Genomic DNA, 24,072 nt, shown 5'->3' on the forward strand with positions numbered 1-24,072 from the left:
CGAAGAACGTTCTTGTTTAATGTAAGCAAACGATTTCAGTAATTTAAGCCTAGGTCGTTGCTCATTTGGTGCAGAGACAAGTACATATTAAACAATGTCAATCTCCAGCATAAAAGTTGCATTCCTCGTCATTACAAGTATTGTAAAATGTAGCCATCAGGGAGATCTAGGATTCGTATAGGTACTTCTTTGTATAGAAAATGCCTATAATATGACGCTCTCTACGAATTTCTACGAATTCGAAGAACGCCACTATGTGTTAATAGGTATATACGATTTTCGCTCAAATTAAATGAATATAATTAATAATTTTTAATTATGCAGTCGAGTACCTACCTAAAACAACACATAGACACGCACCCTCTGTCCTCTGGCCTTTGCGTCTATTGACGATTTATGGTGTAAGACATTACACTGCATGGGACAGAATTAAGGAAACGCAGGGATGCCCAGCACCTGCAAAACCCTCTCGGCTTCACTGGCGAGCCAATACGTGTGGACTGTGGGGACAGCTCCTAGATGGATTGCAAACCAATGCTAAGAGGACACTCTTACGACACCCTTATATCCTATGTGTGTTTGGCCGTGTGCAGGTGGCCGGCTTTAGAATAGCGACACTAGGGAATGCAATACCGGGATACCAGGATCCCGAAATACCGGGATCCCGCATGCAATTTGCGGGATTAATCCCGCTCGTAAATCAAGCGGGATCCCGCGGGATTTGCGGGATCGAAGAGCGACGTGGTTCTTACGTGTTACTACAAGGAACACAGGCTCGGGCACGTGCCTACTGGCGAAAATTCTTCACGGAGCCTAAATGCATCTATGGAGGAAAGGGGTAATGACACGGAAGAGCATTTTGCCCGAATTAGTCTATTTATTTCATCACTCTTGCTCGTAAAAGGTGTTATTTTACGTAGGCGACGCGGTCCGTAAATCTTAAATTTGTACCCAGGGAATTTTGTTATGTAGGTACGTCCGAAATTAGGCAATTTTTTATTGTTTTCCCTCTTTTTTCCTCACAGGTGTGATGAAAAACATTGTGTGTGCCACGAGTGGTACAGGACTTACGAAATCGCGTTAATTAAGCCTTTACACGTTCTTAAATTCTTGATTACTGTCATTATACCGTATTCTTTTAATACAAAATGTACTATTTCTAATTTTAGTTTACTTTTTGTTTTCAACCTTCAAATTTAGTACTAATTCGTAAAATTGTATACTAACTTGCGGGATCCCGCAAATACCGGGATCCCGCGGGACTTAAAATGGCAATCCCGCGGAATGCCGGGATTGAGTTTCTCATGCGGGATTGCATTCCCTAAGCGACACGAACCACGCATCAGCACTCATGAAAACTGCCAGTCTACATTATTCGCATTTCTCTGTTTGGTGCATCAAGCACAACTAAATCGAACCATATGACGACGCTGCGCGGCATGTAGCGAACGTTCACTAAGTAATTTATGTTGCACTGATGGCATTTATTGCCCAGTGTGGACAAACCTTGATGAGAGACAGTCCTTATTTGTGCGGGACGTATTTATTTGAGACTGGCGCCTATTAAATTGCTACTTACAATGTCAATGTCAATTGCACAAAATATTCGCTTGTTTAACATAAGGTCGCAAGATAAATTATGATATTTAAGAATAAAAACATTTTTGAAATGTTTATCCATATCTTTGTCAGTGAGGTGTGTGATATTAACTATCATTGGGTAAATTTGACAAGGAAAAATTCTTAAACACCACAAGTAATTATAGTGCAACGTACTGCATGTTCCTAATATTATACTTCATTTGGAGACACAATCGCCTATGCCGTATCAGAGTGTACTTAAGCAAACTGATAAAACTTGACAACAAGTGAATAATACGTGAAGACATTAACACGATAATTCTATATAGGTTAGTACATAATTACTCAACCAAGTAGATGTTACATGCTTAGCGAGGTCGTGCGTCATGGCTAATAAGGTAAATCATTAAGCACCGTACGCATGTGTACAAGTACAGGACGAAAATAGTACTTTAAACATACAGTCGCCATCAGATATAACGGAGCGGCCAAAATGGTCAAAAATATCTGAACATGCACTTAACAATAGAGGCTTTGTTCAAATATTTGTGAACACCGACAATAATCAATACATCACGCGACTGAGGTATTCTTTATTTCGTGCCGTGCTTGCAGATTATTTTTATTATCACATGCTAAAGGGGCTGTCCATAAATTACGTCATCGATTTTTGTCGATTTTTGACCCCCCCCCCCCCCCTATAATCATCCAAAAATCATGCTTCAAATGACCCCATTTCCTCCTACTTCATACTACCGTCATCCGATGTCCAGACCCCCATTTGAAATGACGTAATTTATGAATAGCCCCAAATAGGCACAGCACTTTTTACGTCCAGGCATAACGTGTAACATAAAAACACCGATGACCGATTTTTTAACACCGATTAAGTGAAATCTAATCAATGCAAACAAAAGATATTTTTCAGATTTGCTTCTACGTGCGATATAGTGATATGTATTTTTATTTTACTATAGGTACGCCAAAGTGTATTAGCCGTAGTACAAGCGCAATCTAAACTAAGAGCTTAGAACTGCCGCCGGTTACGTACAATTAAAACGTGATTTATCACTTAGCCTGAATGTACAATTAGTCAGAGCTCGAGGCATAGTTTAGCCAAAGAGGCACGTGCGATCAGACCAACAGCCAATGTTTCTTAAACAAACGGAAACATACACAACAGTAAAGATAACAAAGCGAACACTCGCCCAAGTTAAAATAGGTCGCTGTAGTCGGGGTTCGAACCAGCCTACTGCAACTTCATACAACCCCAATTCGTCTGTAGTCTTTAGAGAAATTTAGATTTTTAACCTTTGACGGACTGCGGCAACGTTACCATCGTAAAAAGTGATCTTTGCCTGATGCTTGTCGAAAAATTAGGATCTAAAAACAAATGTTTTGCTAAAAATAAAGGAAGTCTGTTTTGAAACAGGGCAGATTTTTAATAGAGGTCCGGCCGAGTTGTGATAAGTGATAAAATTACTATGGGTTCCGTGGAGCATTTGATGTTTACTAGTCGGTTTTCAGTAAAGGAAAACATCATAAGTAAACCTGACTAATTCCAAAGAGGTCTAGTTTTCCCTCAGGGTTGGAAGGCCAGGTAGTCGCTTTCGAGTAAAACCTAGTAGTAGTGCTGTGTCAATTTTGGGAAGTAGGTTGCCGAAGTATTGCCAAGTATTTCAGGATGTTTCATTCGGTAATTACATTTTTTTTTTCATATCTGACAGAAAGAATAATGAATATTAGGACTCACGCTAATTTCGCAACCAACCCATTGCAACGTTGCAACATCTGATAATGAACACATCCCACTTGCAACAGATACTTATTGTATCTACGGACTTATGGGCGGTGTAAAATGATGCCGCTCAAATGAATGGAAAACCTACAACGGGTGTGATGGATGACTTGAGGTCTCAAGGTAATCAATATTAATCAATGCACTCCTACGAGAGTTTACTAATACCAGCAATTTCGGAACCAATGTGTTTTTACGTAGGTAATTAATAATTATTATAAAATCGTTCCGAGCGAGATCGCCACTTAGTTTAGGATGCCGCAAACGAACCTCAGGCTCACCCGATTCAAACCTTTAATTGAGCTTTTTCTACGCCTTTTCAAATGTGTACTGGAGTCAAAATAACGCATATTTGGACACTCATGCAGGGAACCACAAACATGAATTAATTAACATCTACGCCCTTGCATGTCCTCACTCCGTTCCATCAATAAAGCTTACTTTTTCCGATAGGTTCAATCAGACGTATAATTACCTAACAATTATAAATTAAAGCAACATGACACATTAGGAATTTATGAACACCATTTCTAGGTTATGACTTCCCATTGGATGATAACCTAAGTTGGTACTGTAGCTCTCTATCTAGAATCTAGATATTATCTATACGCACGCATGTATAATATCCTATCTGGTAAGAATATAGGTAGGTATTGTAATGATTAATCCACCAGTATCTACTAATACTAATACGTTGTAATAGTAGGTGTCTCTCAGAATGTGATATTGAAGCATTATCCGCAATACTTTATAAATAAATAACTATAGCAGGAAAAGTGGTCAAGCTACATTTGTTACACCTACACCTAGTTAGATGTAACATGCACGGAAAATTACAATATGTAGGTTACTCATAGGTTACTTAATCCTTTCTATCTAATGTAACACAATTAGCCCATTGAAAACGTTCCAAATAATGAATGTTGAGTCCAAATACATTTCATTTCCGTACATCATCATTACAACTTAAATATGTAAAGTCCTAAACTCCGTGGATAAATTAGCGTTTGTAGGAACGTAATAATTTATGGGTTAATTACAGACTTGCTGGTAACAAACACGGTAGACAGTGTAGACACACAAAACGAACTGACAATACATTACTTTCGAGTACATATTAGTTTACACACTTGTCTAGTAACACAAAGGAAGGATGACCACAAGTTTCTAATGGCCGAGCCTTGTACGAGTATGATGGACTGCCAAGATTTCTACTAGCTATACAACCAGGTCAAATTGAATCATGGATTTGTAAATTAATTTTAGTAAATGAATATTTTAAATTTCACATCTAGGACATGTTTAATTTGTCACTTGGAGCCTCTAATTAATTGTCCTAATATTTTCAATATGTAATAATAACTTACCTGTTCTGCAGAAGCATTAGAATTTGGCTTGTACCGAGACAAGACAGGTCTGTTTCTCGGCCTATTCAATGGGGATTCCGAAATTGAGGCCATAGTTTTAACTGATATTCACTCTCACTGAACTGTTAGAATTCACACGTCACTGAGTACTAATTGTTACAACACCGGTGGCGGTTAAGGAGGAAACATGTTCTAATAATTACTGGTGTTCGCACTCGCAAGCCCGATAGCTCGTTTTATGTCGACAAATCACACATCCGGAGGAGCGCCGACTGAAACCAGTGTGTGAATCAACCGATTACAAATAACGTTACAGTTTCGCTGTCCGTGATAAACTTTTATGGTATACTGCACACAAACATTCTTATCGAGAATATCCGGTAATTCGGAAATTTAAATTTGCTTCTGAAGTATCAGTAAACCGCGCACTATACTAACAACTATCGAAACAAAAGCACCAAGAATGTTACCATCTACGGGACGCAAAAATAGTCCCACACTGGTTCATTGGAATGGAAAGGAATCCGAAGGCAAATATAGTGCTACCAAGGAACTCGCGCAAACCTGGAGCAATGAACTAATTAATAAAATGGCGTCTGAACTAGCGAGTGGCGTTCAAAAAATGTGAACTGATTCATACGATGCGACGTATAGCAAACGCGTTGAATGCAATCGTCACCGTATGAGTATGAGCAACGATTGGCGAGCGGTCCGAGGATGACTGGATGACCATAGGGACGTGCGATATCGGTGTCACACGCCTGCTGGGCCAACCTCGGCGCCCGAGGGCCGAATAGCGGTCGCGAATTCCTGCTCGTAATTCAAATGACACCCAACATACGTGCCGCATGAACAAACGGTTCGTATGACCCAATAATTTCTAGTGATAAAATATGCTTCACTTCATATTGCCAACGCATTTCGAATGTAAATAATTTGTTTATTTATAGTGTATCTTCGGGGCATTGATAATATAAAGTATGGGCACAAAATAGATAGGTATAGAAATCAATCTACATACAAAGCGCGCTCGGGCAACGCACACATAGACACTGCTCACGGATACGATATCTCGGACCGGTTGGGACCACTGCGAGCGCGAGTGCCATCAGCTTGAGACACGCGTCTGTGAACTTTATTGTGCAAAAATGGAGAAACAAAAAAAAAGTTATTATAACCGTACAGTGGACGGTTGTTTAAATTCAACATTTAATGGTGAATTGTATTTTTTAAGCTACCAGTGGCTTCAGAGAGAATGGGAGTGCGAATTTATTACATTGTACATGCGAATGCGAATTTATTACACTTTAAAATATAGAAATCGTGCATTTCGCCAATCTCGAAATCATCGCAAGATATTTTCTCTGACAAATTTATAAATTTTATAATATAATAATGACATTAAAATTAAAATACCTATATTTGAGTTATTAATGTTATTATTAATTTATATTTCCATTCTTCCTCAACAATAAATCAAACAACTAGATACGAGATACGATACGATAGATACGAGTGCCACTACCACGATAGTTTTTTGTGCATAAGCCATACCTACATACATAGTTCGCAATCCTAGAGCGACTGCCGAGCGTAGGTATGAAAAGTAAAGTACATACATGTGATTGACTTCTGTACTTATCTGTTTTGTGGTATGGGGACTATAGCCTAAACACTCTCGTGGTTAAGAGGAAGTCTGCGCCGTGCTGAATCTGCTGATTATTTAAACATTATTTTTTAAGTAACACCTTACTTTAAACTTTAATATTGGACGTAACCAATGGTCTAGTAACTTTTGGACATACTTACCCTCTGTGCCTTCTTAACTCACGTATGCAAGATAATAGGAGGAAACTAATTTAATATAATGAATAAAGAAAGGTATGTACTCACCGCTAAATTTGTAGTTGATGAACATGTGGCACATGAAACAGAAAAAATTAAACATTATTTGCTATTCTTCGTAACTACAGTTAGACCAAGAAAAGTCTGCAACGATTTTGATAGCATATGCAGTGCAAGTGTTATTTATAAGTCATAGTTTCATAAAAAATACCTTTAAAATAACACTCGTCTATCTAAATCGTTGCAGACTTGTCTTGGTCTAACTCTATTGAACTTAAAATACAAACAATATTTCACGACATCTTACGTATACAGCAACATAAATCTCCATCCTCAGTATCTGGTTCTAACAAATGCCTAACATCCATGTAAATTCATACGAAACAATTGCAAAAATAGAATGTGAAATGAAGAATCGTTATCCTCTAGTGGGACGACTGTTGGAAATGAGACCAATGTCAGTACATCTATATATGCTACCATTGTTTCAATCGCAATTGTTTTATTTTTCTATAAATAACGAAAATATAAACAATTGACGATGGACGACGGACTAAACAATTGTCGACTACGGTTGGAAGTAACCCATATATGCGCCCAAATGAATCAAAGGAAAAGAGACTCAAATATTGAGAGACAAGAATTTATTTTCGTTTGTATATCTTACAGATATATGTAACCTAAAAATTGGAGTATTATATTTTATATTCATAAGACACTTCCGTCACTATACAAATTTCGGAAGAGAGTGTAAGTACCATTTAACAAGGTAATAAAAATATTCACGCCTGGAGAAATGTATTACTGTTCAATATTAATAGTCAGATCATTTAGTTATTCCCAAAGTTTATTAGTTACAAAATCAGCGAGGTCAATAAACGACTGACATATTATGTAAGTACTAAACACAGTACAAAGGTTAATATAACATTATCTGCGTATTAACTACAGATTTCTACAAGGTGGCAAAACAGAATTAAAGGACAGAATCGGCAAATACAATAGTTATACAGGGTGGAAAGGCACGACGATCCTTTCAGGAAATGGGAGATAGTTTAGCCTATGCTCTATAGTTTCTCCATAGAAACTATGTTAATATGGGAAACCATTTCTAAATTATGGCCTTTTCAACATCCATGCAATAAACTACTTTGTTCTAACCCTAACAGGTGACAGGGTCAATGAACTTACTTGTAAACAATCAGTATACGACAGGAAGTTATGCTAATTTGTTGCCATCTAACCATTTTTAGGTCTGCTTACAACACGGTAAGAATCGTTGCAGGATTTTCGCTTTCTTAGTGGTTCCACTTGTACAATACTTGAATGAAGTAGTTATGTTATTCCTTAATATTAATAATACTAACCACAACATTGTTTACAACGACAGTTCAAATGGTGACATTGACAAAAGTACGCAATCGTCTTATAAATATCTCTGGTTTTCTTGACTGATAAAAAGTTTTTAGTTTCTTAACACGTTTCACAAAATTATTTTCGAATAATTGGAAACTATGTAAAATAATAAAAAATTACAAGTAGGTTGTGTTAGTTGCACCAAATGAACTTGCAAAAATGAAATACTAAGAATAAGTCAAGAATAAATACTTCTTAAATACCTAACTACTAACAAACCTTCTTGCGCGGTAGGAAATAGACAAGACGTCTGATATTTAAAAATTAAATTTTCATTGAACTTTACTTATTTAATGTCATATTCTTCAATAGAACGTAGTGATTATATGCTCTTTGATTCTTCAAATAAAAATGCCGTTGTTAGATGCTCGTGGCTATTTAACTTTGTAGGGCTGTGTAAAAGATATGGTGTACCAAACGGAATGTGAAACTGCGGACGAAATGAGACAAAGGCTAATTGGTGCTTTCTGCGGAGGACAATCTGCGGAGGAAAAATGACGAGCATACACTATCGCAATTCGCATGTGCATTGACATACTCGGGCACGGGCTGCGGCGGCGTTTTAAGACACGGAGGTACATTTGAACACCGTATGTGAAGAGAAGATAGTGTTAAATATTGGCAAAAAGTAATTATCTAAAAAAGTAATAAAATCGTTTGTAATATTTTTGCATGCATTTGATTTATGCGTCATTCATACATCATTGCGATACTGTCAACGATCGAAAAAAAAGTGTAAAGTCCCGAGCTTTCCCGACGCAGATCCTTAATCTATAGCCGTGATGTGCACATGCTATAGGGTTATCACCACAGTTAAAAAGTAGTATTTTTGCTATTTTTATTTTTTACTCAATTAACGATTCTTACCATTACCAATCGTCTCTGTATCACTTACACGACCTAATACTTCCGGGAAGGATCGTCGTGCCTTTCCACCCTGTATACGTAGACATAATGACAGCAGATTAGGTATTGTACAGTCATCTTACAATACAAGCACTCATGGGGAAATTTATTAAACGATGATGATGACAGACCAATTCAATTGGGGTGCTTGACTTGAGAGTAACTAAATTTTGAAATTATCAAATCACAAGAGCAAACATATAAAATTATGTTAATACCCTGTTATTTATATTATGAGCATTGTCTGTTTTATTTTAAACAATACGCAATATAGAATATAAAAATATAAACATAAACCTTACATGTAAGAGAAGATGTATCCATAGCCTCCATTATATCCTTTTATGTTGTCCGCGTAAAGCTCAGATCAAAGAACTAAAGACACATAATATCCATAAACAAACTAAACGTCAGAGCACAGCCGTTGAAATCAAAACACAAGTGCCACAGTTGAGCATGTTTTGAGGCGATCAATATATCTGTCAATAAACATGTCGTCACTCACAAATATTGACAGTGGCCGAGTTAGACTGTTAGGGTAGGTTTAGACCGTTGAACTTGGTTTAAGATTTGTTGATCTCGTGAATCTCGACGGAGAGAGCCGGCGCGCGTACGCGACTGAGCCGCGAACGAGGTGCAACGTAAGTAAACGCCACGCACGGCACAACAATACATGCTATTTGTGGGAATGGTGCATGCTGAGAATTCGCAACTCCGCAGATTCCGGCGGAGTGGCCGGTGCTGGCTTAAGGTCAGCCATCTCGGACACTTACTGAGTAACGAGAGAGATGGTTTCAGGTTGTATGCTGATTAGTATTTAGGGTAGCGTTAAAAGTAAATGTATGTTGAGATAAATAACGTGTAGGAGATAAAGCTAGTATATGACATTCACTTCTGGAAACTAAATACGAGGGTTTTTTCACTCACTACCCTTGTAGGAAAACTACATGCGGAGTGAACATACTGAGGATGAAATAGATAAAAGCCGTGGACCGATTACCGATTTCAATAACCTTTCGTTTCCCCGGATTTCGCCTTCAATATTCGACGAATTCGTTCGTTATAAGGATTTTCGCTATCTATGTCCCTAACTTTTTATATATTTGTGGAATAGAATTGCCGAGAGTGTGAACTTAACGTTATAAACTTAAGTAGAGTAACTAGCCAATTTTCATTGTATTTGGTTTGGTGTGTGTGTGTAGTGGTGGTGTGGTTAGATGTAATTAATTAAAATGTTGATGGTAGAAAACAAACGAAAAATATTTTCCAAATCCGTTTAGGTAGGAAACACTAGATTACGTTTATAGGGAGAAGTGGCCACAAATGCAAATTGTACTGGTACCTGCTAATCAATTGTGACGTCCCACGGGTAAAGGTACCTTATGGCGGTTGGCGCTTACGCTATTATTAACGCCGCTCCAATATTATTGCGGCGCTATGTGACGTAAGTGCCAGCCGCCATAAGGTACCTTTTACCGTGGAACGTCACAATTAATATATGCCCGTACGTATCGCGCTACCGGGTTATGGGACGCCTCCTAATCTTTCTCAGTTTCATGACGTGAGCATTTTTTGAGGAGCCTCTTTATGTGACTAAATTATGTACTCCATAATTTCACATGTCATTATTTATCGATTACCTTACATTTGGCTTAGTTACCACTTGGATTATCTAAAAGCATTTTTTTTAAACGGGCAACTTTTTAAAGATTACAACCACATTCAACGTTTAAAAGTATACTACATATTTCGTTTTTTTTTTAATCCTGAAATATGATACCTACAATATGGTATGCTGAATTTTTTTACTTGTTCGGAACTTCTAAGGACATAATTAGGGTTCCGTACCCAAAGGGTAAAACGGGACCCTATTACTAAGACTCTGCTGTCCGTCCGTCTGTCACCAGGCTGTATCTCACGAACCGTGATAGCTACAGTTGAAATTTTCACAGATGATGTATTTCTGTTGCCGCTATAACAACAAATACTAAAAACAGAATAAGATAAAGATTTAAGTGGGGCTCCCATACAACAAACGTGATTTTTGACCGAAGTTAAGCAACGTCGGGCGGGGTCAGAACTTGGATGGGTGACCTTTTTTTTTGCATTATGGTACGGAACCCTTCGTGCGTGAGTCCGACTCGCACTTACCCGGTTTTTATAACTTCATATATGTAGGTACATATATATAGTTACTAAAAGTTTAAGAATAGATATAATGGAGGACAGACGTCAGTGCAAAACTGTGTAATTTTAATTGGAAATTAAACGAACTTACCTGTAAGTGAAGTTCTATTTCAATTATATTAGCTGCACAAACTTCGAAATGATAAATATTAACTGTGTAGTACGCGCTTATCATTCAACCTATTCCACATGAAAGTTACAGAGGTAAAACCAAAATTAAAAATATGTATGATTTATGAACGCAACTCCAACGCTGAACGGTTCCCGCGCCGTCATCTGTCACGCTCACGTCATTTAGTTTAGAGTAACAAGCCAAGACATAACACTTTCACTGCCAGTAGCCCGCTAGAGTTCTCTATTCTTAGGTACTTATCGCTACAAAGCGGAAAAAACATATGGTATCCGCTATACTTGTAGCTCACGCTGGCAGTGAATATGCCAATAGATGGAACAACTTGGCCTCCAATTCAGCAAAGCCAATATTATCATAACTTTGACAGGGATTATAGGTACACGAATCCCTGGTTGTCTCAGGACAACGTGGGTACTGGGTGGGATGGGTTATCATTTCGAAGTTTGTGCAGCTAATATAATTGAAATAGAACTTCACTTACAGGTAAGTTCGTTTAATTTCCAATTATTATTACGCTGCACAAACTTCTTCAATGATAAATATTAACTGTGTAGATGTTTAGAGATAAGTACTTATTCAAAGTTTGTTTTGGCTTTGTATTGCAACAATGAAATCATTGATTAACAATGATTATGATTTCATTTTAAATTAGGTACCTTTTTAGTTACTTATCTTAACTATTTTCAAAATATATGTATATTTAGTTTATAACATTATTTAGAGATCTAGTGATATCATTTCATCAACTGTCTATCGTCAGTATAGTTAGATAGTTGAAACAAAAATAATTTAATCCTTATTAATAGGTGTATTTCATTTATACCACCAAATACCACATATAAACTTAATTATTATAGGAATATCAAAGAAATCAAAGGATAGCATGAGATGCAATTATTAACGAATACAACAACTACAAGCAACTCTTGACAGTGTGTTGCAGGTTACAACTTTTAGTAACACTTATTTTCTCATTTATCATAGTAAGGATTTACTAAAATTATTGGATAGAACCATGACTATGAAATTGAGAAAATCATTATAAGAATCATTCCACCTTGATGTTTTTCTTCCACCAATATTAACTCCTAAACGATTTACAGTTGACACCAACACAAAACAGGCTAAATAGGTGGTTGAAATAAAATTATACTGATCAATACAAGTCTTTAAGAGTTGACTTAGTCCCTCTACAAATCATTAGGGAAGTGATTTTTTCATGATTTTGAGGGCAATAAATAATCACTAACAAGTTAATAACTACCATCACGAATATTATTGTTTGTTATTTATATAGGTACAGGTAATCAATGTTTTACACCTCATCCAATTTAAAATTAGTGCTTTCCCTGAAAAAAAATAATACTATGGATAGCAAGGGTTGCTGAAATTTATCAATCAGAATAACAGTAAAGTTTGATATTTTATCAAGGACAGGGTTTGCACGTTGTGCACAATCACAACAGCTAATAAATGTTCAATTCTGTCATTTTGAGGAGAGCTTATTCCCCAATAAAAGCACACGAGCAGATTTACAATGATTTACACATCTATACCTAGCTCCCTCATTACATAAGTAATGCTATTAAAACGGCAAGCACTTCTGGAACAGATGCCATAAAATAATGAATGTAATTATTTTTACATAACATACACTAGTATTTCAAGTGTGTGTATGTGTGTGTGCTTGACGGTGTTGGGCGCAAGGGATTACACCGCACTGTACTCCTTTCTCCCCTTCCTCTTCTCCTTCAGTGATGGCTGATGGCACTTCCTGGATAACACTGGGGTAACCAGGATAATACGCTGTTGAAACTTGAAACCAGTTAATAAAATATGTTTTCATAAATGAGAGCTGGGGCGCAAATCTATACAATTATATGTACATATACGTATAAATATTTTGTAAACTGGGCAATTCCAATGACCGTGCCTTGATGCTTTCTACTTTTCCTAAAACTTTAAGACCTTAGATTTCGTTTCAATTGGAAGGAAAACATAGATAAAATATTTTTTGCAAAAGCATCTACTTATGTAGAAAAAACATCTGGGTTACTTCACCAGGATATTTGTATAATAACCAATAACTCGGTAGGTACTATATAGATTTCTAAAATGTTGTAAGAAATTTCAAATTTAATTTGGGTTAAATCTGAAATCTTACACTATTTTCATTCAATCAGCTTATGACACAGCACATATATCATTTAAGTAAAATATTGTAATGTTTCTTTTCACACCACTGCCTAATGTTCCTAGACATAAAAATACTGTATTTCATTTCACCAGTTTGTAAATAAACTATGTATGAAATGTAATTGCGATAGCTGTGTTGTCTTCTCTCAGATGTATCTCAGTCTGGTAAACCGGAAATGAGGGTCTTCAAACATAAACAAGACCACCATAGGCTGAACAAAATTAATGTAATGCATTCTATTAGGCTCATTTCATAATTTCCACACGGGTGTAAGTATTACTGAAAGTGATTAACATTCTGCAAAAAATATATATTTATAACCCTTTATTTTAATTAGCCACCAAATTATGTCACACTAGGTGATATATTGGAATTGTATTTCTTTAAAATATACGAAATTCAGTATAGGTAAGTAAGTACTTTTATCTTTTCAGCTCTTTAAATACACACATAACCATATTCATTAGCCAAACTTATAGGTATCGGTACAAACAACCCATTTATATGAGCAAAGTTCATTAAAAATAATGACAATGAGACCAATATGTAAAGGACTTGTTCTGTTTTATTTAAGTTTGTATTTTTTCCTATCGGCTAAAGAAATAATTCTAGTATTACCCAGCTCTCTAAGGTAAGTACTAAGGAGCTAGTTTCATTTGATTATAGCTCCATATAGGTAATGGTATCAAGACTAATTAAGTGTATCTTGTATAGGTATGCACCTACATAGTATAAAAACATTTAAAAATGAGCTTCAACAATTGATATATAATCTAAACAATTGCTCATTGTGTGACCTCTAGATCTTAGACACTTCATGGAAGGTCTGACACATATAGACACCTAGTCTAATAAATGGACTTATGTCATTACTTCATTAGTTTCATAACAGTTCCAATTCCCTGTTGACTTAAATTGGTTAGTTGCAATAAATTTACTTGTCTTAAATATATAGGTAATAAATAAATATTTAAATTGACTTAAATATTTAAGTCAATATTAAACTGTATAAAGTTTACCTACATTATTATATAAGAACATCATAGGCATATACACACATTATATATCACAGTCACCTAGTTTTCTAGTATTTGACTATCAATTTCACAGAAGTGATCATATTTCGGGATACCTGTAGGTATTGGCACAGACAAAAAATTGAATTTTGTATGACGAAATCCTTGTAAATATGATGTCACTGCAATTAAATAAGTGTATTTAAATAAACCACAGCTTATGAGAATTTGTTCTAAATGGACACAGGCTGTTGTAATGTCACTTGAGTGCGACCACATTATGACTGCAGAGAAGAAAGTGCTGCTTTTTGACCAGGGTTTTTGTCTGTTGTAATGTTAAATTAATACTTAATTATATGAAACAAATACAAGTAGCAGCAAAAACATACATTGAAAAATATGATTGATAAAATTAAGGCCTTGAAGTTGAAGTATCGGGCCGTAAGCCATTAGTTTTTCTGCTAGATATTCTTATATCACTTGTTGACAGCATGTTTTTAAAGAATCTCTAATGCCATTTATTGTGCTTTAGTATTTAAAGGACTGCTGCCTTAGCAAAGATTCTCAGTGATGATCATCACTCAAAATAAAGTCAGTCACTTAAAAGCGACACCAGGTTGTCATAGCCGGTTACAGCACAAAATTGATTGAGAGCTAAATCATTACAGTTAGCAACCAGGAAACTTTATTTTGTTTCATTTCAATACTTAGCCTTGTTCCTTACTGACAAGAATCTCACCAGCGGCAGTTTAAGTTGCTGGGTTCATCTTCAGAGCACCAATAAAATTTTACAGCGCAGATTATTTTGCATAATCTTGTTTGGGTCATACTGGTTTTGTAATGTTTTTAATTATACATCTGAAAACAAACAACGAGGTTGTCCTATTAGGATTTTTCCATATCCAAATTTCTGGTGCCTCCGTCCCACAATGTCAAGATTTACTCGCTTAATTCTTTGCTTGCTGAAATAAGAATAGATGTTTTAATTCACCTACTTGAGGATGAGTATATATGAAGAGATGGCCTATTTGGCATACCACATTGATTAACTCATGGGGTTAAGAGCTGTGTCTAGTCTAACACGCCACAAAACCCAGTTCTAGCAAGACTTGTGGCCTTAAGTCCACTGCCATTGGCAGGTAGGACATGAGCAATATCTCAGTGCTGTTAGTAAGGAATATGACAACACCACAATGTCCCAAGGATACTGGCAGTGAACGCACCTAATATTAGTATGTGAATGATTTGCCGAGTGCAAATATCATCAGAGATACCTAGGTTAGTACTCCAAAAACTTAGCATAGCCATTTTGCAAACAGATGCACCTAAATTAGTGCTCCAAAATGCAGTGCACAGCTCAGTCACCATGTGCAGTTAGCAGACAGGCACACCTAGTATAGTGGCCCAGAATGCACAGTGCATGGCACAATTGGCACAACCACCTTGTGCAGTTAGCAGACAGATGCACCTAGCATAGTGCTCCAGAATGCAGTGCACAGCTCAGTCACCATGTGCAGTTAGCAGACAGACGCACCTAGTATAATGGCCCAGAATGCTTAGTGCATGGCACAACCACCATGTGCAGTTAGCAGACAGATGCACCTAGCTAGAATAGTCGAAAATCATGAACAAATAAGCACTTGATATTTCTCCACTATATTTCTTACCTTTTTCTTTCCCTTTCGGAATTTTAGATATGTATTAAACATTCGGTCGCTGGCGAGCGAGGAGGGCATAGATTGCTTTTATACGCCACGCGAAAAATCGCTTTTTTCTCTACGCCGCTGGCTGAGATGGAGATGATAATGCAGACCTAAAATAAAAAGTGGGTACGTCCATGGCCTGCTAGATTCTTATTTTGATATCCGGGCATGGATGGCTATCCATGCTATCCACGAAACGACGCCGCCTTTGACCTTGATCGCGAAAGTAGCATTTCCTTCTTCAATCTTCTTGTATTTTCTTCCAATTTTGTAATTGGTCGGACTGTCGTACACTAATATTTAATTTTTTCACATATTAATTATGTATTTACTATTATTTTCTGATAAAAATGTTATATTTTATCAAGCTCTAATGGTTTAGGTTGACATGAATAAACACAATGACGTGAGCGTGACAGATGACGGCGCGGGAACCGTTCAGCGTTGGAGTTGCGTTCATAAATCATACATATTTTTAATTTTGGTTTTACCTCTGTAACTTTCATGTGGAATAGGTTGAATGATAAGCGCGTACTACACAGTTAATATTTATCATTGAAGAAGTTTGTGCAGCGTAATAATAATTATAGTATTGCAATAAGTAAGCGCACATTTTAATTTGCGACGCAATTTTAAACGAGGTTAGACCGCACTCAAGTCATGAATACACATTGAATATCTAGTCTACTCGCTCCATAATAAATGTACTTAAATTCTAATACGAAAATAATAAAATTTATAACATAATTCAAACGCTCTCACATCGTGGCTGCCTGGAGAGCGAAAACGGGACGCAGAAATCATACGATTCCAATGCAATTTCTATATGTCAGTTGATGCAATTTTGAAATGATGTCTTTGCAATCTTAAACGATCAATTACTTTAATGAGAGCTTTGGCCCAATAACATCTTCAACACTGTTACGATAAAATGTAAGAAACAGTTAAAAATAAAACATCGCATTGGATGATTACGATGAATTTTTTAACAACTGCATAGTGAATAAGTACTCTATTCATAACTGTCGGTAGTATAAAATGCAAGAAATTAATAGATATTAAAACTATTTAAAATATATGCTTATGTTCTATTAAATTTTCCTGCTCCAATCAATATTTACACATCGAATTAACCCGAATTATGAGCTCAGCTAGTAATCTAAGATATTTAATAAGTGTAAAGACACACGCACACGTCTGATATGAATGGAATAAAAGTTACAATTTTAATTATAAATTAAGTAGACAAAATTTTGAAAAGTTCTTAATGCGGAAAGAAAACCATTTCGCGAGCGGTATTAGGCGGTACAGGCAGATCAACGTATAGTGAGAATAGATTTTTGGACAATTCATAGCATAACTTAGAGGTGCGTTACTCCGACTATAATAGCATTGTCGTGGCAACTTTAATGAAATGACACTTAACGTTACCGAAGCGAGCATCCCACCTAAAAAAACAAGTAAGTAAAATCTAACTTTCTAACAGCTGTCATCACCTCTGTTTTTTCAGTGTTGACAAGAGACACATAACCATGAGAAGGGGTGTCGATTACAGTAGGAAGGTCACGCCAGGGCGCACCGGGATGAGGTCACGCTCCGAACACGAAACAATGCCACCGCAGGGTTCAGACAAAGGCGAGGTGAGAGGTATGGCTCTGCGATACGCATTTACTTTTAGTAACAGTAAGTTGGGCGCTATTCATTTATTACGTAAGACGATTTAGGGGGGGAGAGAGGTCAACTGTATGACTGTATCTTATTTTTTCTTACAAGAGTCTCTTCTTCTCTTACGTAAGATCACAAAAACGCGGAAAGTTATGATTAAGTTTTAGGCAAAAATGTAATTTTCGGTACAAGTTTTAATGGCTGATTTTTCTTTCCACAGGCAACTAATAATCGAGACAATTCCAACAACCCCAAACACAGTTTCCGTTGTTTTATCACGAAGTTTCTATGGCCACCTCCTGTTTCAATCATCAGATCAGCTCCATGGGATCATAATGTTGCATTGTCACCTGATTTACATATAATATTGTATTAAAAAAAATCCGCTCAATCGGAAATCGGTAAATACCTAGGTCAAATTTTAACTTCCAAGATTTGACCCATACTAACTGAGCAACTAATATACATACTACAGTTGCCTCCAGAAACTCGCGAACTAAATTGACATAAGTTTGACAAATAAAATGATACCAGGAATAGCAAAGAAAAAATAGTCACGGGTATATGTCGATAAAATGATATCGATAAGTAGTAAGTTATCGCACTCACTACCCAAGTCATAATTATAAAGGGGTCACAACCGATTTCGATTTATATGAATATGACGAGAAAAGTGGTTGATTCGATTGTAAGGTCGTGATGTGACGTTACCGATCAAATCAGGAGGTGCGGATGCGAAACTGACATATTTCTCTATAAAATATTTACAATATTTTTTATCAATATCCTTGTCTCTATTACTTACTATAAAATTGCACAATTTTCGAAATACCAAGTAACATTTGTAAAATAACTTAAAGATACATTTTAACTGACCGCGCAGCAGTTAAGTAGCGCCCCTAGCGGTGAATTCTCGCGATATTCTCTATTTCAAACTTTTTTGAAAATATCGATATGAACAGCACTGGCCAAACTGTGGTATCATTTGTGCACATTGACCTGTCAATTTAGTTCGCGAGATTCTGGAGGCAACCTTAGAGTATGTTCTGAAAGAGAAGAGTCATGGAATATATTAGGCCCCATACATTCCACGACTCTTCTCTTTCTGAACAGTCTCTAACAGGGCAAGTTAAATAAAATAAACAAACCAAGTGTGTATGTGTATTCATGTTTTCTTTTAGATTTATACAAAATAAATTTTAAATGAAGGGAGGGGCTCAGCCCATTCTTAAGCTTTCATACACAGTGGTGAGGGGATCAAAAACTGGCAAAAATGGTCTTACATAATGAATGAATGGCTTCTTGGCGCAATGGGGTTCTGGGGAGCTACATGAACATCTAGCAATGTTGTAAAAGATGAAGTTGATTCTTTAAACGGACATGACAGTAGAATCCTTCGTACCTAATCACAGAAGCACCACCTCCACCTAAGCGCAGTAGAATTTCTTGGTACCATACAGCATAATGTAGTAGCATAATGATGGAATATGATTAATTCTTGTCACATCTATACAAAACATGTATACGAAAATGTAGTGGTCACATTATGTTAGTAATGAGTCCAATCCAACACCAGCCAATACTTCATTTCTAAAAAATTGTGTTGGAATTACTACATTGAGTCGTCTCCACAGCAGCCATAGTTTAGTAATATGTAGCTGATTTTAATGGATACAAGATAATATATGCTGAGTAAACGAAAAAGAAGCAAAACAAGATTTTTTTCTATTTGTGGACAATTTTACACAGATCTGCCTCGCGCCAAACTAATCATTAATGGTTTTATTATGATTACGAGGCAACAATATATCTATTTATACTGGCTGGGACCTGTAACACAAGCAAATAATTAAAACATAGATTGTACTCCTGAAATGGTGACCCTTTTAATCAATAAATTTTAAAAATTAGGACATAATTAGACTTCCTATTTTTCATAGAACTTAATTATTATCTTCAATGTATGCCATTCTCTTTGAAATTGATGTTGCTAGTCACACCTTAAACATAACAAAACTCGGAAACATAATAAACTTTATAGTGTTTTAATCAAAACACAAATTTTTAAATGTTGCTGATTAAAACTGTTGGTCAGTTTGAGGAGTACAGCCTACACTTTAATTTTTTAGCTCCTATTATAGATAAATAGGTACAAACTTAGATACATAGGCCCCACCTAGTATAGATAAATCGGTACACACTTAGATACATAGATAACATCCATAACTCAGGGAACAAACATGAAATTGTACAATTTCAACAATAATCTGAAAGCAAAAGAATGACAGTGATATCTACATCAATTTAGATTAGACTTTAATTTTTAAAGTATTTACGTTAAGTAATGAATATTTCATATCATATTTGCTTATTTCAAGTTATTTTTTATTTTATTTTACAAATAAAATGTATCAGGTTATTAATTTTACTAAATTGGGAGTATAAAAGTTTAAATTATAGATAAAACCTAAAACTTTATTTATGTTGACACGAATACTCTAAATTCAGATCAAAACTAGGAGCACTAGATGCTGAATGGTGATCTGATACTATGATACTTGAAAACGCGAAGTGCAAGGCACACTTTCATTCGAATTTATAAATTGTGCTTTAGATGTTGACCAATTAATAAATCAGTAGGTTAAAGGAAACATGAAGGCTAGTCAGAATAAACCATTATGAATAAACAACAAAATATCTGTACTAAATTAAATAAAAAAAGCTGTTGGCGCGAATGAATGTATTATTTGCATTTAGTGGGCCAATACGATTTCCTAGTAGTAATGATAATATTACCTGATCTCTGCATAGTGGAAATGCTAGAAAAAGTATTTTTACACAAGAAACATATCGCAAAACACGATTTTTTTATCACTTCACCAAACTGTCAACAGAACAACTCAACCGCCCTTGCTTGTACCGGGTAGAAATTGATTTTTGAAAATTCTTGCCAGATAAAAAAAACTTGGTTACCCAAATTATAAGAAGAAATTAAAAAATACAAAGAATTCTCTCAATGGCCTCAAAAAAGCTGCTTGCTAACATTTTTGTTTACATTCTGCTATCAATAATGCTTGCCAAGGAAAAAAAAGTTGCAAATAAACAGGAAACAATAAAATGTTTGTCTCGTTACGTTGTCGCCTTGCTTGGTTTAGAAACCGTCCACTGGCGGTCGAAAGTGGATTTATCTGTGGCGTTATTGGGTGATGATGGGGTAGGTTCTGAAATTGAAAGTTTTCACTCAATTCAACGAAAGCATAAACCAAAACTTGGAAGTTTTTTGCGCACAATGGTTATTTCATTTCGTTATCAAGTAATGGAGCAATAATTTAATAAGTGTACTAACAGGTCACGATGATACTTACTTTATGTCACGATAATATGATATCAAGCGGAACAATGTGAGGTTTCAGAACTTATATGACTAGGATGATATGGCTTGACAATGACACGAGTTGTCATTTTCAATCAGTGTTTTCAAAGGACATTAACCAATTTTATTATTGTTTATAATTACAATATAATATTTATGTAGAGTTTTAAGATCTAATTCATGATGAGTTTGATTTTCGCAACCACTAGATTTGTGGCTGTGCAATTTCTCCTTAAGTACAGGAAGCTACAGCATAACAATGTAGCGCTGCGAAAAAATGTAAGATTCTTGTAGTTTTAGAAGTACCTAGTTAAAATAATTAGAACTTGAACGATTAATTGGTAATAAACTGGTAAATTAACAAGATAATACAGCTTTTGATATTAAAGTTTATTTCTTTGGTTTATTTCCATCAGCCCCATCATAGGATAGTAGGATACTGGATATTCCAACTTGCATAGGATATTTTGTTTACATATATTTATTTATCTGGGAAGCAGCTACATATTTGCGGTGTTTGGTGTCGAAACTTTGGGGTCGTAGGGGCCAAGTGCACGTCGACTGTACAAAGACTTGTCGGCGCGCCTAATAGAGGCTTCTGGTGACCAGAGCGCTGGCCACTATTTCGCCCAGCGTATTGCGAAGCATCGCTATACAGCGGGGAAATACGGCCAGCCTTCTGGACACCTTGCCCGTTGACGGCGATCTGGGGCAAATTTTTTATCTATAGATTTTTAAGTTTTATTATGTTTGTTTATTTCTTTCTTTGTTTACATTGGTATCTAACGGTTTCAAAGTCTTGTTTGAATAAATTTCTACACTTTCTCCTCCTGGCCACATGGCTGGTACAGAGTTCTCATCTACTACTTACTGCATATTGAAAGTTTATTTTTAATATAAAATATTCTAAATCTATCACTTATATTTAAAACCTTAGTTTCAGCAGAAAATGCCAATATATGGCTTTCTAAAAAATGTCCCTATGTTAATGGGGGCACTATTTTGGAAATCACAAGCACAAAGCTCAGATCCCAAAAAAACTGCTATTTCTGCAACTCTAGATCACGCTGATCAATTGTTTGAAAATGGACATATAGAGGAATGCTACCAATATTTGAAACACTGCCAGGTATGTGTTCAGGTGTCCATCTATTTTCCAAAGCATTTCAATCATTTGCCCATTTGATAACTGTGAAACTATCTGCTTTCTACTGTTAAATAAAATGTTTTTTTTTAGAGCAGTGATGTAGAAATACAGTGGAGACTGTGCCGGGCGATGTATAACATGGCAAAGGAATCAAAATATGAAAAATCTTATAAAAGGCAATTAATCTCTGAAGCATATCATATTATATCTCGTATACTGGAAGACAATTATGAAAACTATGCTGTACATAAGTGGTATGCGTTATTGCTTGATGCAGAAAGCACAGAAATCGGCCTCAAGGAACGGATCAAGCAACTTCAAAATGTGAAGAAACATATGGATGTAAATAATACACTTTTTAATTAACAATTATGGAATAGGGTCATGTAATGTAACATTCTAGCCATTATAGCATATCAACCTTTTTTTTTTGGGTCAGATTTCATTTTAAAAGGATGAATCAAGACTTATTGTTTTCCATTTCAGATGGCTGTTGTACACAATCCCAATGATGCAACTACTTTATACATGCTAGGAGAATGGTGTTATCAAGTCAGTGAAATGCCGTGGCATCAAAGGAAAATAGCAGAGACCTTCTTTGCATCACCTCCTTATTCTAGTTATGAGGAAGCATTGGAATATTTCCTTAAAGCAGAATCAACTCGACCAAGATTTTACAGTTTAAACTTGCTTAGATTGGGGAACTGCTATTTAAAATTGAAAAAAGAAGATCAAGCTAAATATTACTTGAAGCTTGCAGCTAGTTATCCAGCTAAGACAAATGACGATCATCAAGCAAATAAAGAAGCTGCAGAATTACTGAAGCAATTAAAATGACAGATCACAAGTGAATATGCTAATTTAATGATATAGACTGATAATATGGTCACGGGTCATGGTTTAGGAGTTATTATTATAAGTTCACTTGCCACTTTAGAGTGATAGAGAGACACAAAGCATTTAGTTGTCAAAGCAATAGCAATTGACACCTTGGCTAGGCCAGCAGTGTTGCTGAGTTTGTAATGCTTTGTGTGATCAAGTTGATTCGTTCGGCCACCGCCGCCTAAATTGACACATTCAATGCATTTCCAATATTGATGTTCATTCAACAAGCATCATTTAGAAAATTATTGGATTGAGATTGATATTAAGAAGTGCAAATGAATACTAAACTTATGGTGGGCTCAAAATTACAAGCAAGTTTCCAATAAAGAAAATAAACACACAAGTGCACACAGAAGTGTTCTTTTTTTCTGGGATTACTTAAGTGGTGATTACATAAATAAGATGTAATTTTTTACTGTATTTTTATAAATAAATGAAATATTATATTAAGTAGGTCGTTATTATTTTATTACATTCTTTTAAAGCAATATTTGCTAATGCTTAAAAATAAAGGAAAAGTATACATTCGCTGCTTCGGGCGAGACCGGGCAGGCTGCCATCTTTCGGCCTTGAATGGAAGCGTTTAGCGCTTTCTTTTTTTATGGTTCTGGAACGGAAACTTGCACCTTGCACTGCTTGGGCTATCAAAATCGCTGCAGACTTTTCTTGGTCTAACTGTAGTAGGAAAATAGCCAATACGCTTATTACACTCATCTTTTCGTCAGAGGGCTTACCGCGAAAACCCCAAATTGCGGTGATATTTCTCTTTTACTCCAATGAGTGAGAGCGAGAAAGAGATATCTCTTTCGCGATAATGTTGCGGCGCGGTGCGGTAGGCTGTTACGGCTGTAAT

The 24,072-nt window shown here is 35.9% G+C and overlaps 2 protein-coding genes across 2 annotated transcripts in view; one reads left to right on the plus strand and one right to left on the minus strand.

The window, feature by feature from the left end:
• Positions 1–5,124, minus strand: part of LOC134680073 (septin-7) — a 49,585-nt gene extending 44,461 nt beyond the window's left edge. The window contains exon 1 of the mRNA XM_063539098.1: positions 4,747–5,124. Coding sequence (XP_063395168.1) covers positions 4,747–4,839 — 93 coding nt within the window. The 5' untranslated portion in view covers positions 4,840–5,124. The remainder of the gene's footprint in view (positions 1–4,746) is intronic.
• Positions 5,125–21,275: 16,151 nt separating this feature from the next.
• On the plus strand, positions 21,276–23,669 carry LOC134680012 (regulator of microtubule dynamics protein 1-like). The gene is made up of 4 exons (XM_063538987.1): positions 21,276–21,466; positions 22,125–22,316; positions 22,425–22,676; positions 22,821–23,669. The coding sequence occupies exons 1-4, from the start codon at positions 21,368–21,370 to the stop codon at positions 23,169–23,171; spliced, it is 894 nt and encodes a 297-aa protein (XP_063395057.1). The 5' UTR covers positions 21,276–21,367; the 3' UTR covers positions 23,172–23,669.
• The last annotated feature ends 403 nt before the right edge of the window (positions 23,670–24,072 follow it).

The sequence above is a fragment of the Cydia fagiglandana genome, chromosome 3, assembly GCF_963556715.1.
Source record: "Cydia fagiglandana chromosome 3, ilCydFagi1.1, whole genome shotgun sequence".
Taxonomy (NCBI): Eukaryota; Metazoa; Arthropoda; class Insecta; order Lepidoptera; family Tortricidae; genus Cydia; species Cydia fagiglandana.

Bases quoted from the DNA above. Each gene is read 5' to 3' on its own strand.
- LOC134680012 (XM_063538987.1), top strand. From the start codon at position 21,368: ATGATGAGTTTGATTTTCGCAACCACTAGATTTGTGGCTGTGCAATTT. The intron at 21,467-22,124 runs GTAAGATTCTTG...TTAAAACCTTAG, and splicing joins ATGTAGCGCTGCGAAAAAAT to TTTCAGCAGAAAATGCCAAT. The intron at 22,677-22,820 runs GTAAATAATACA...TTTCCATTTCAG, and splicing joins ATGTGAAGAAACATATGGAT to ATGGCTGTTGTACACAATCC.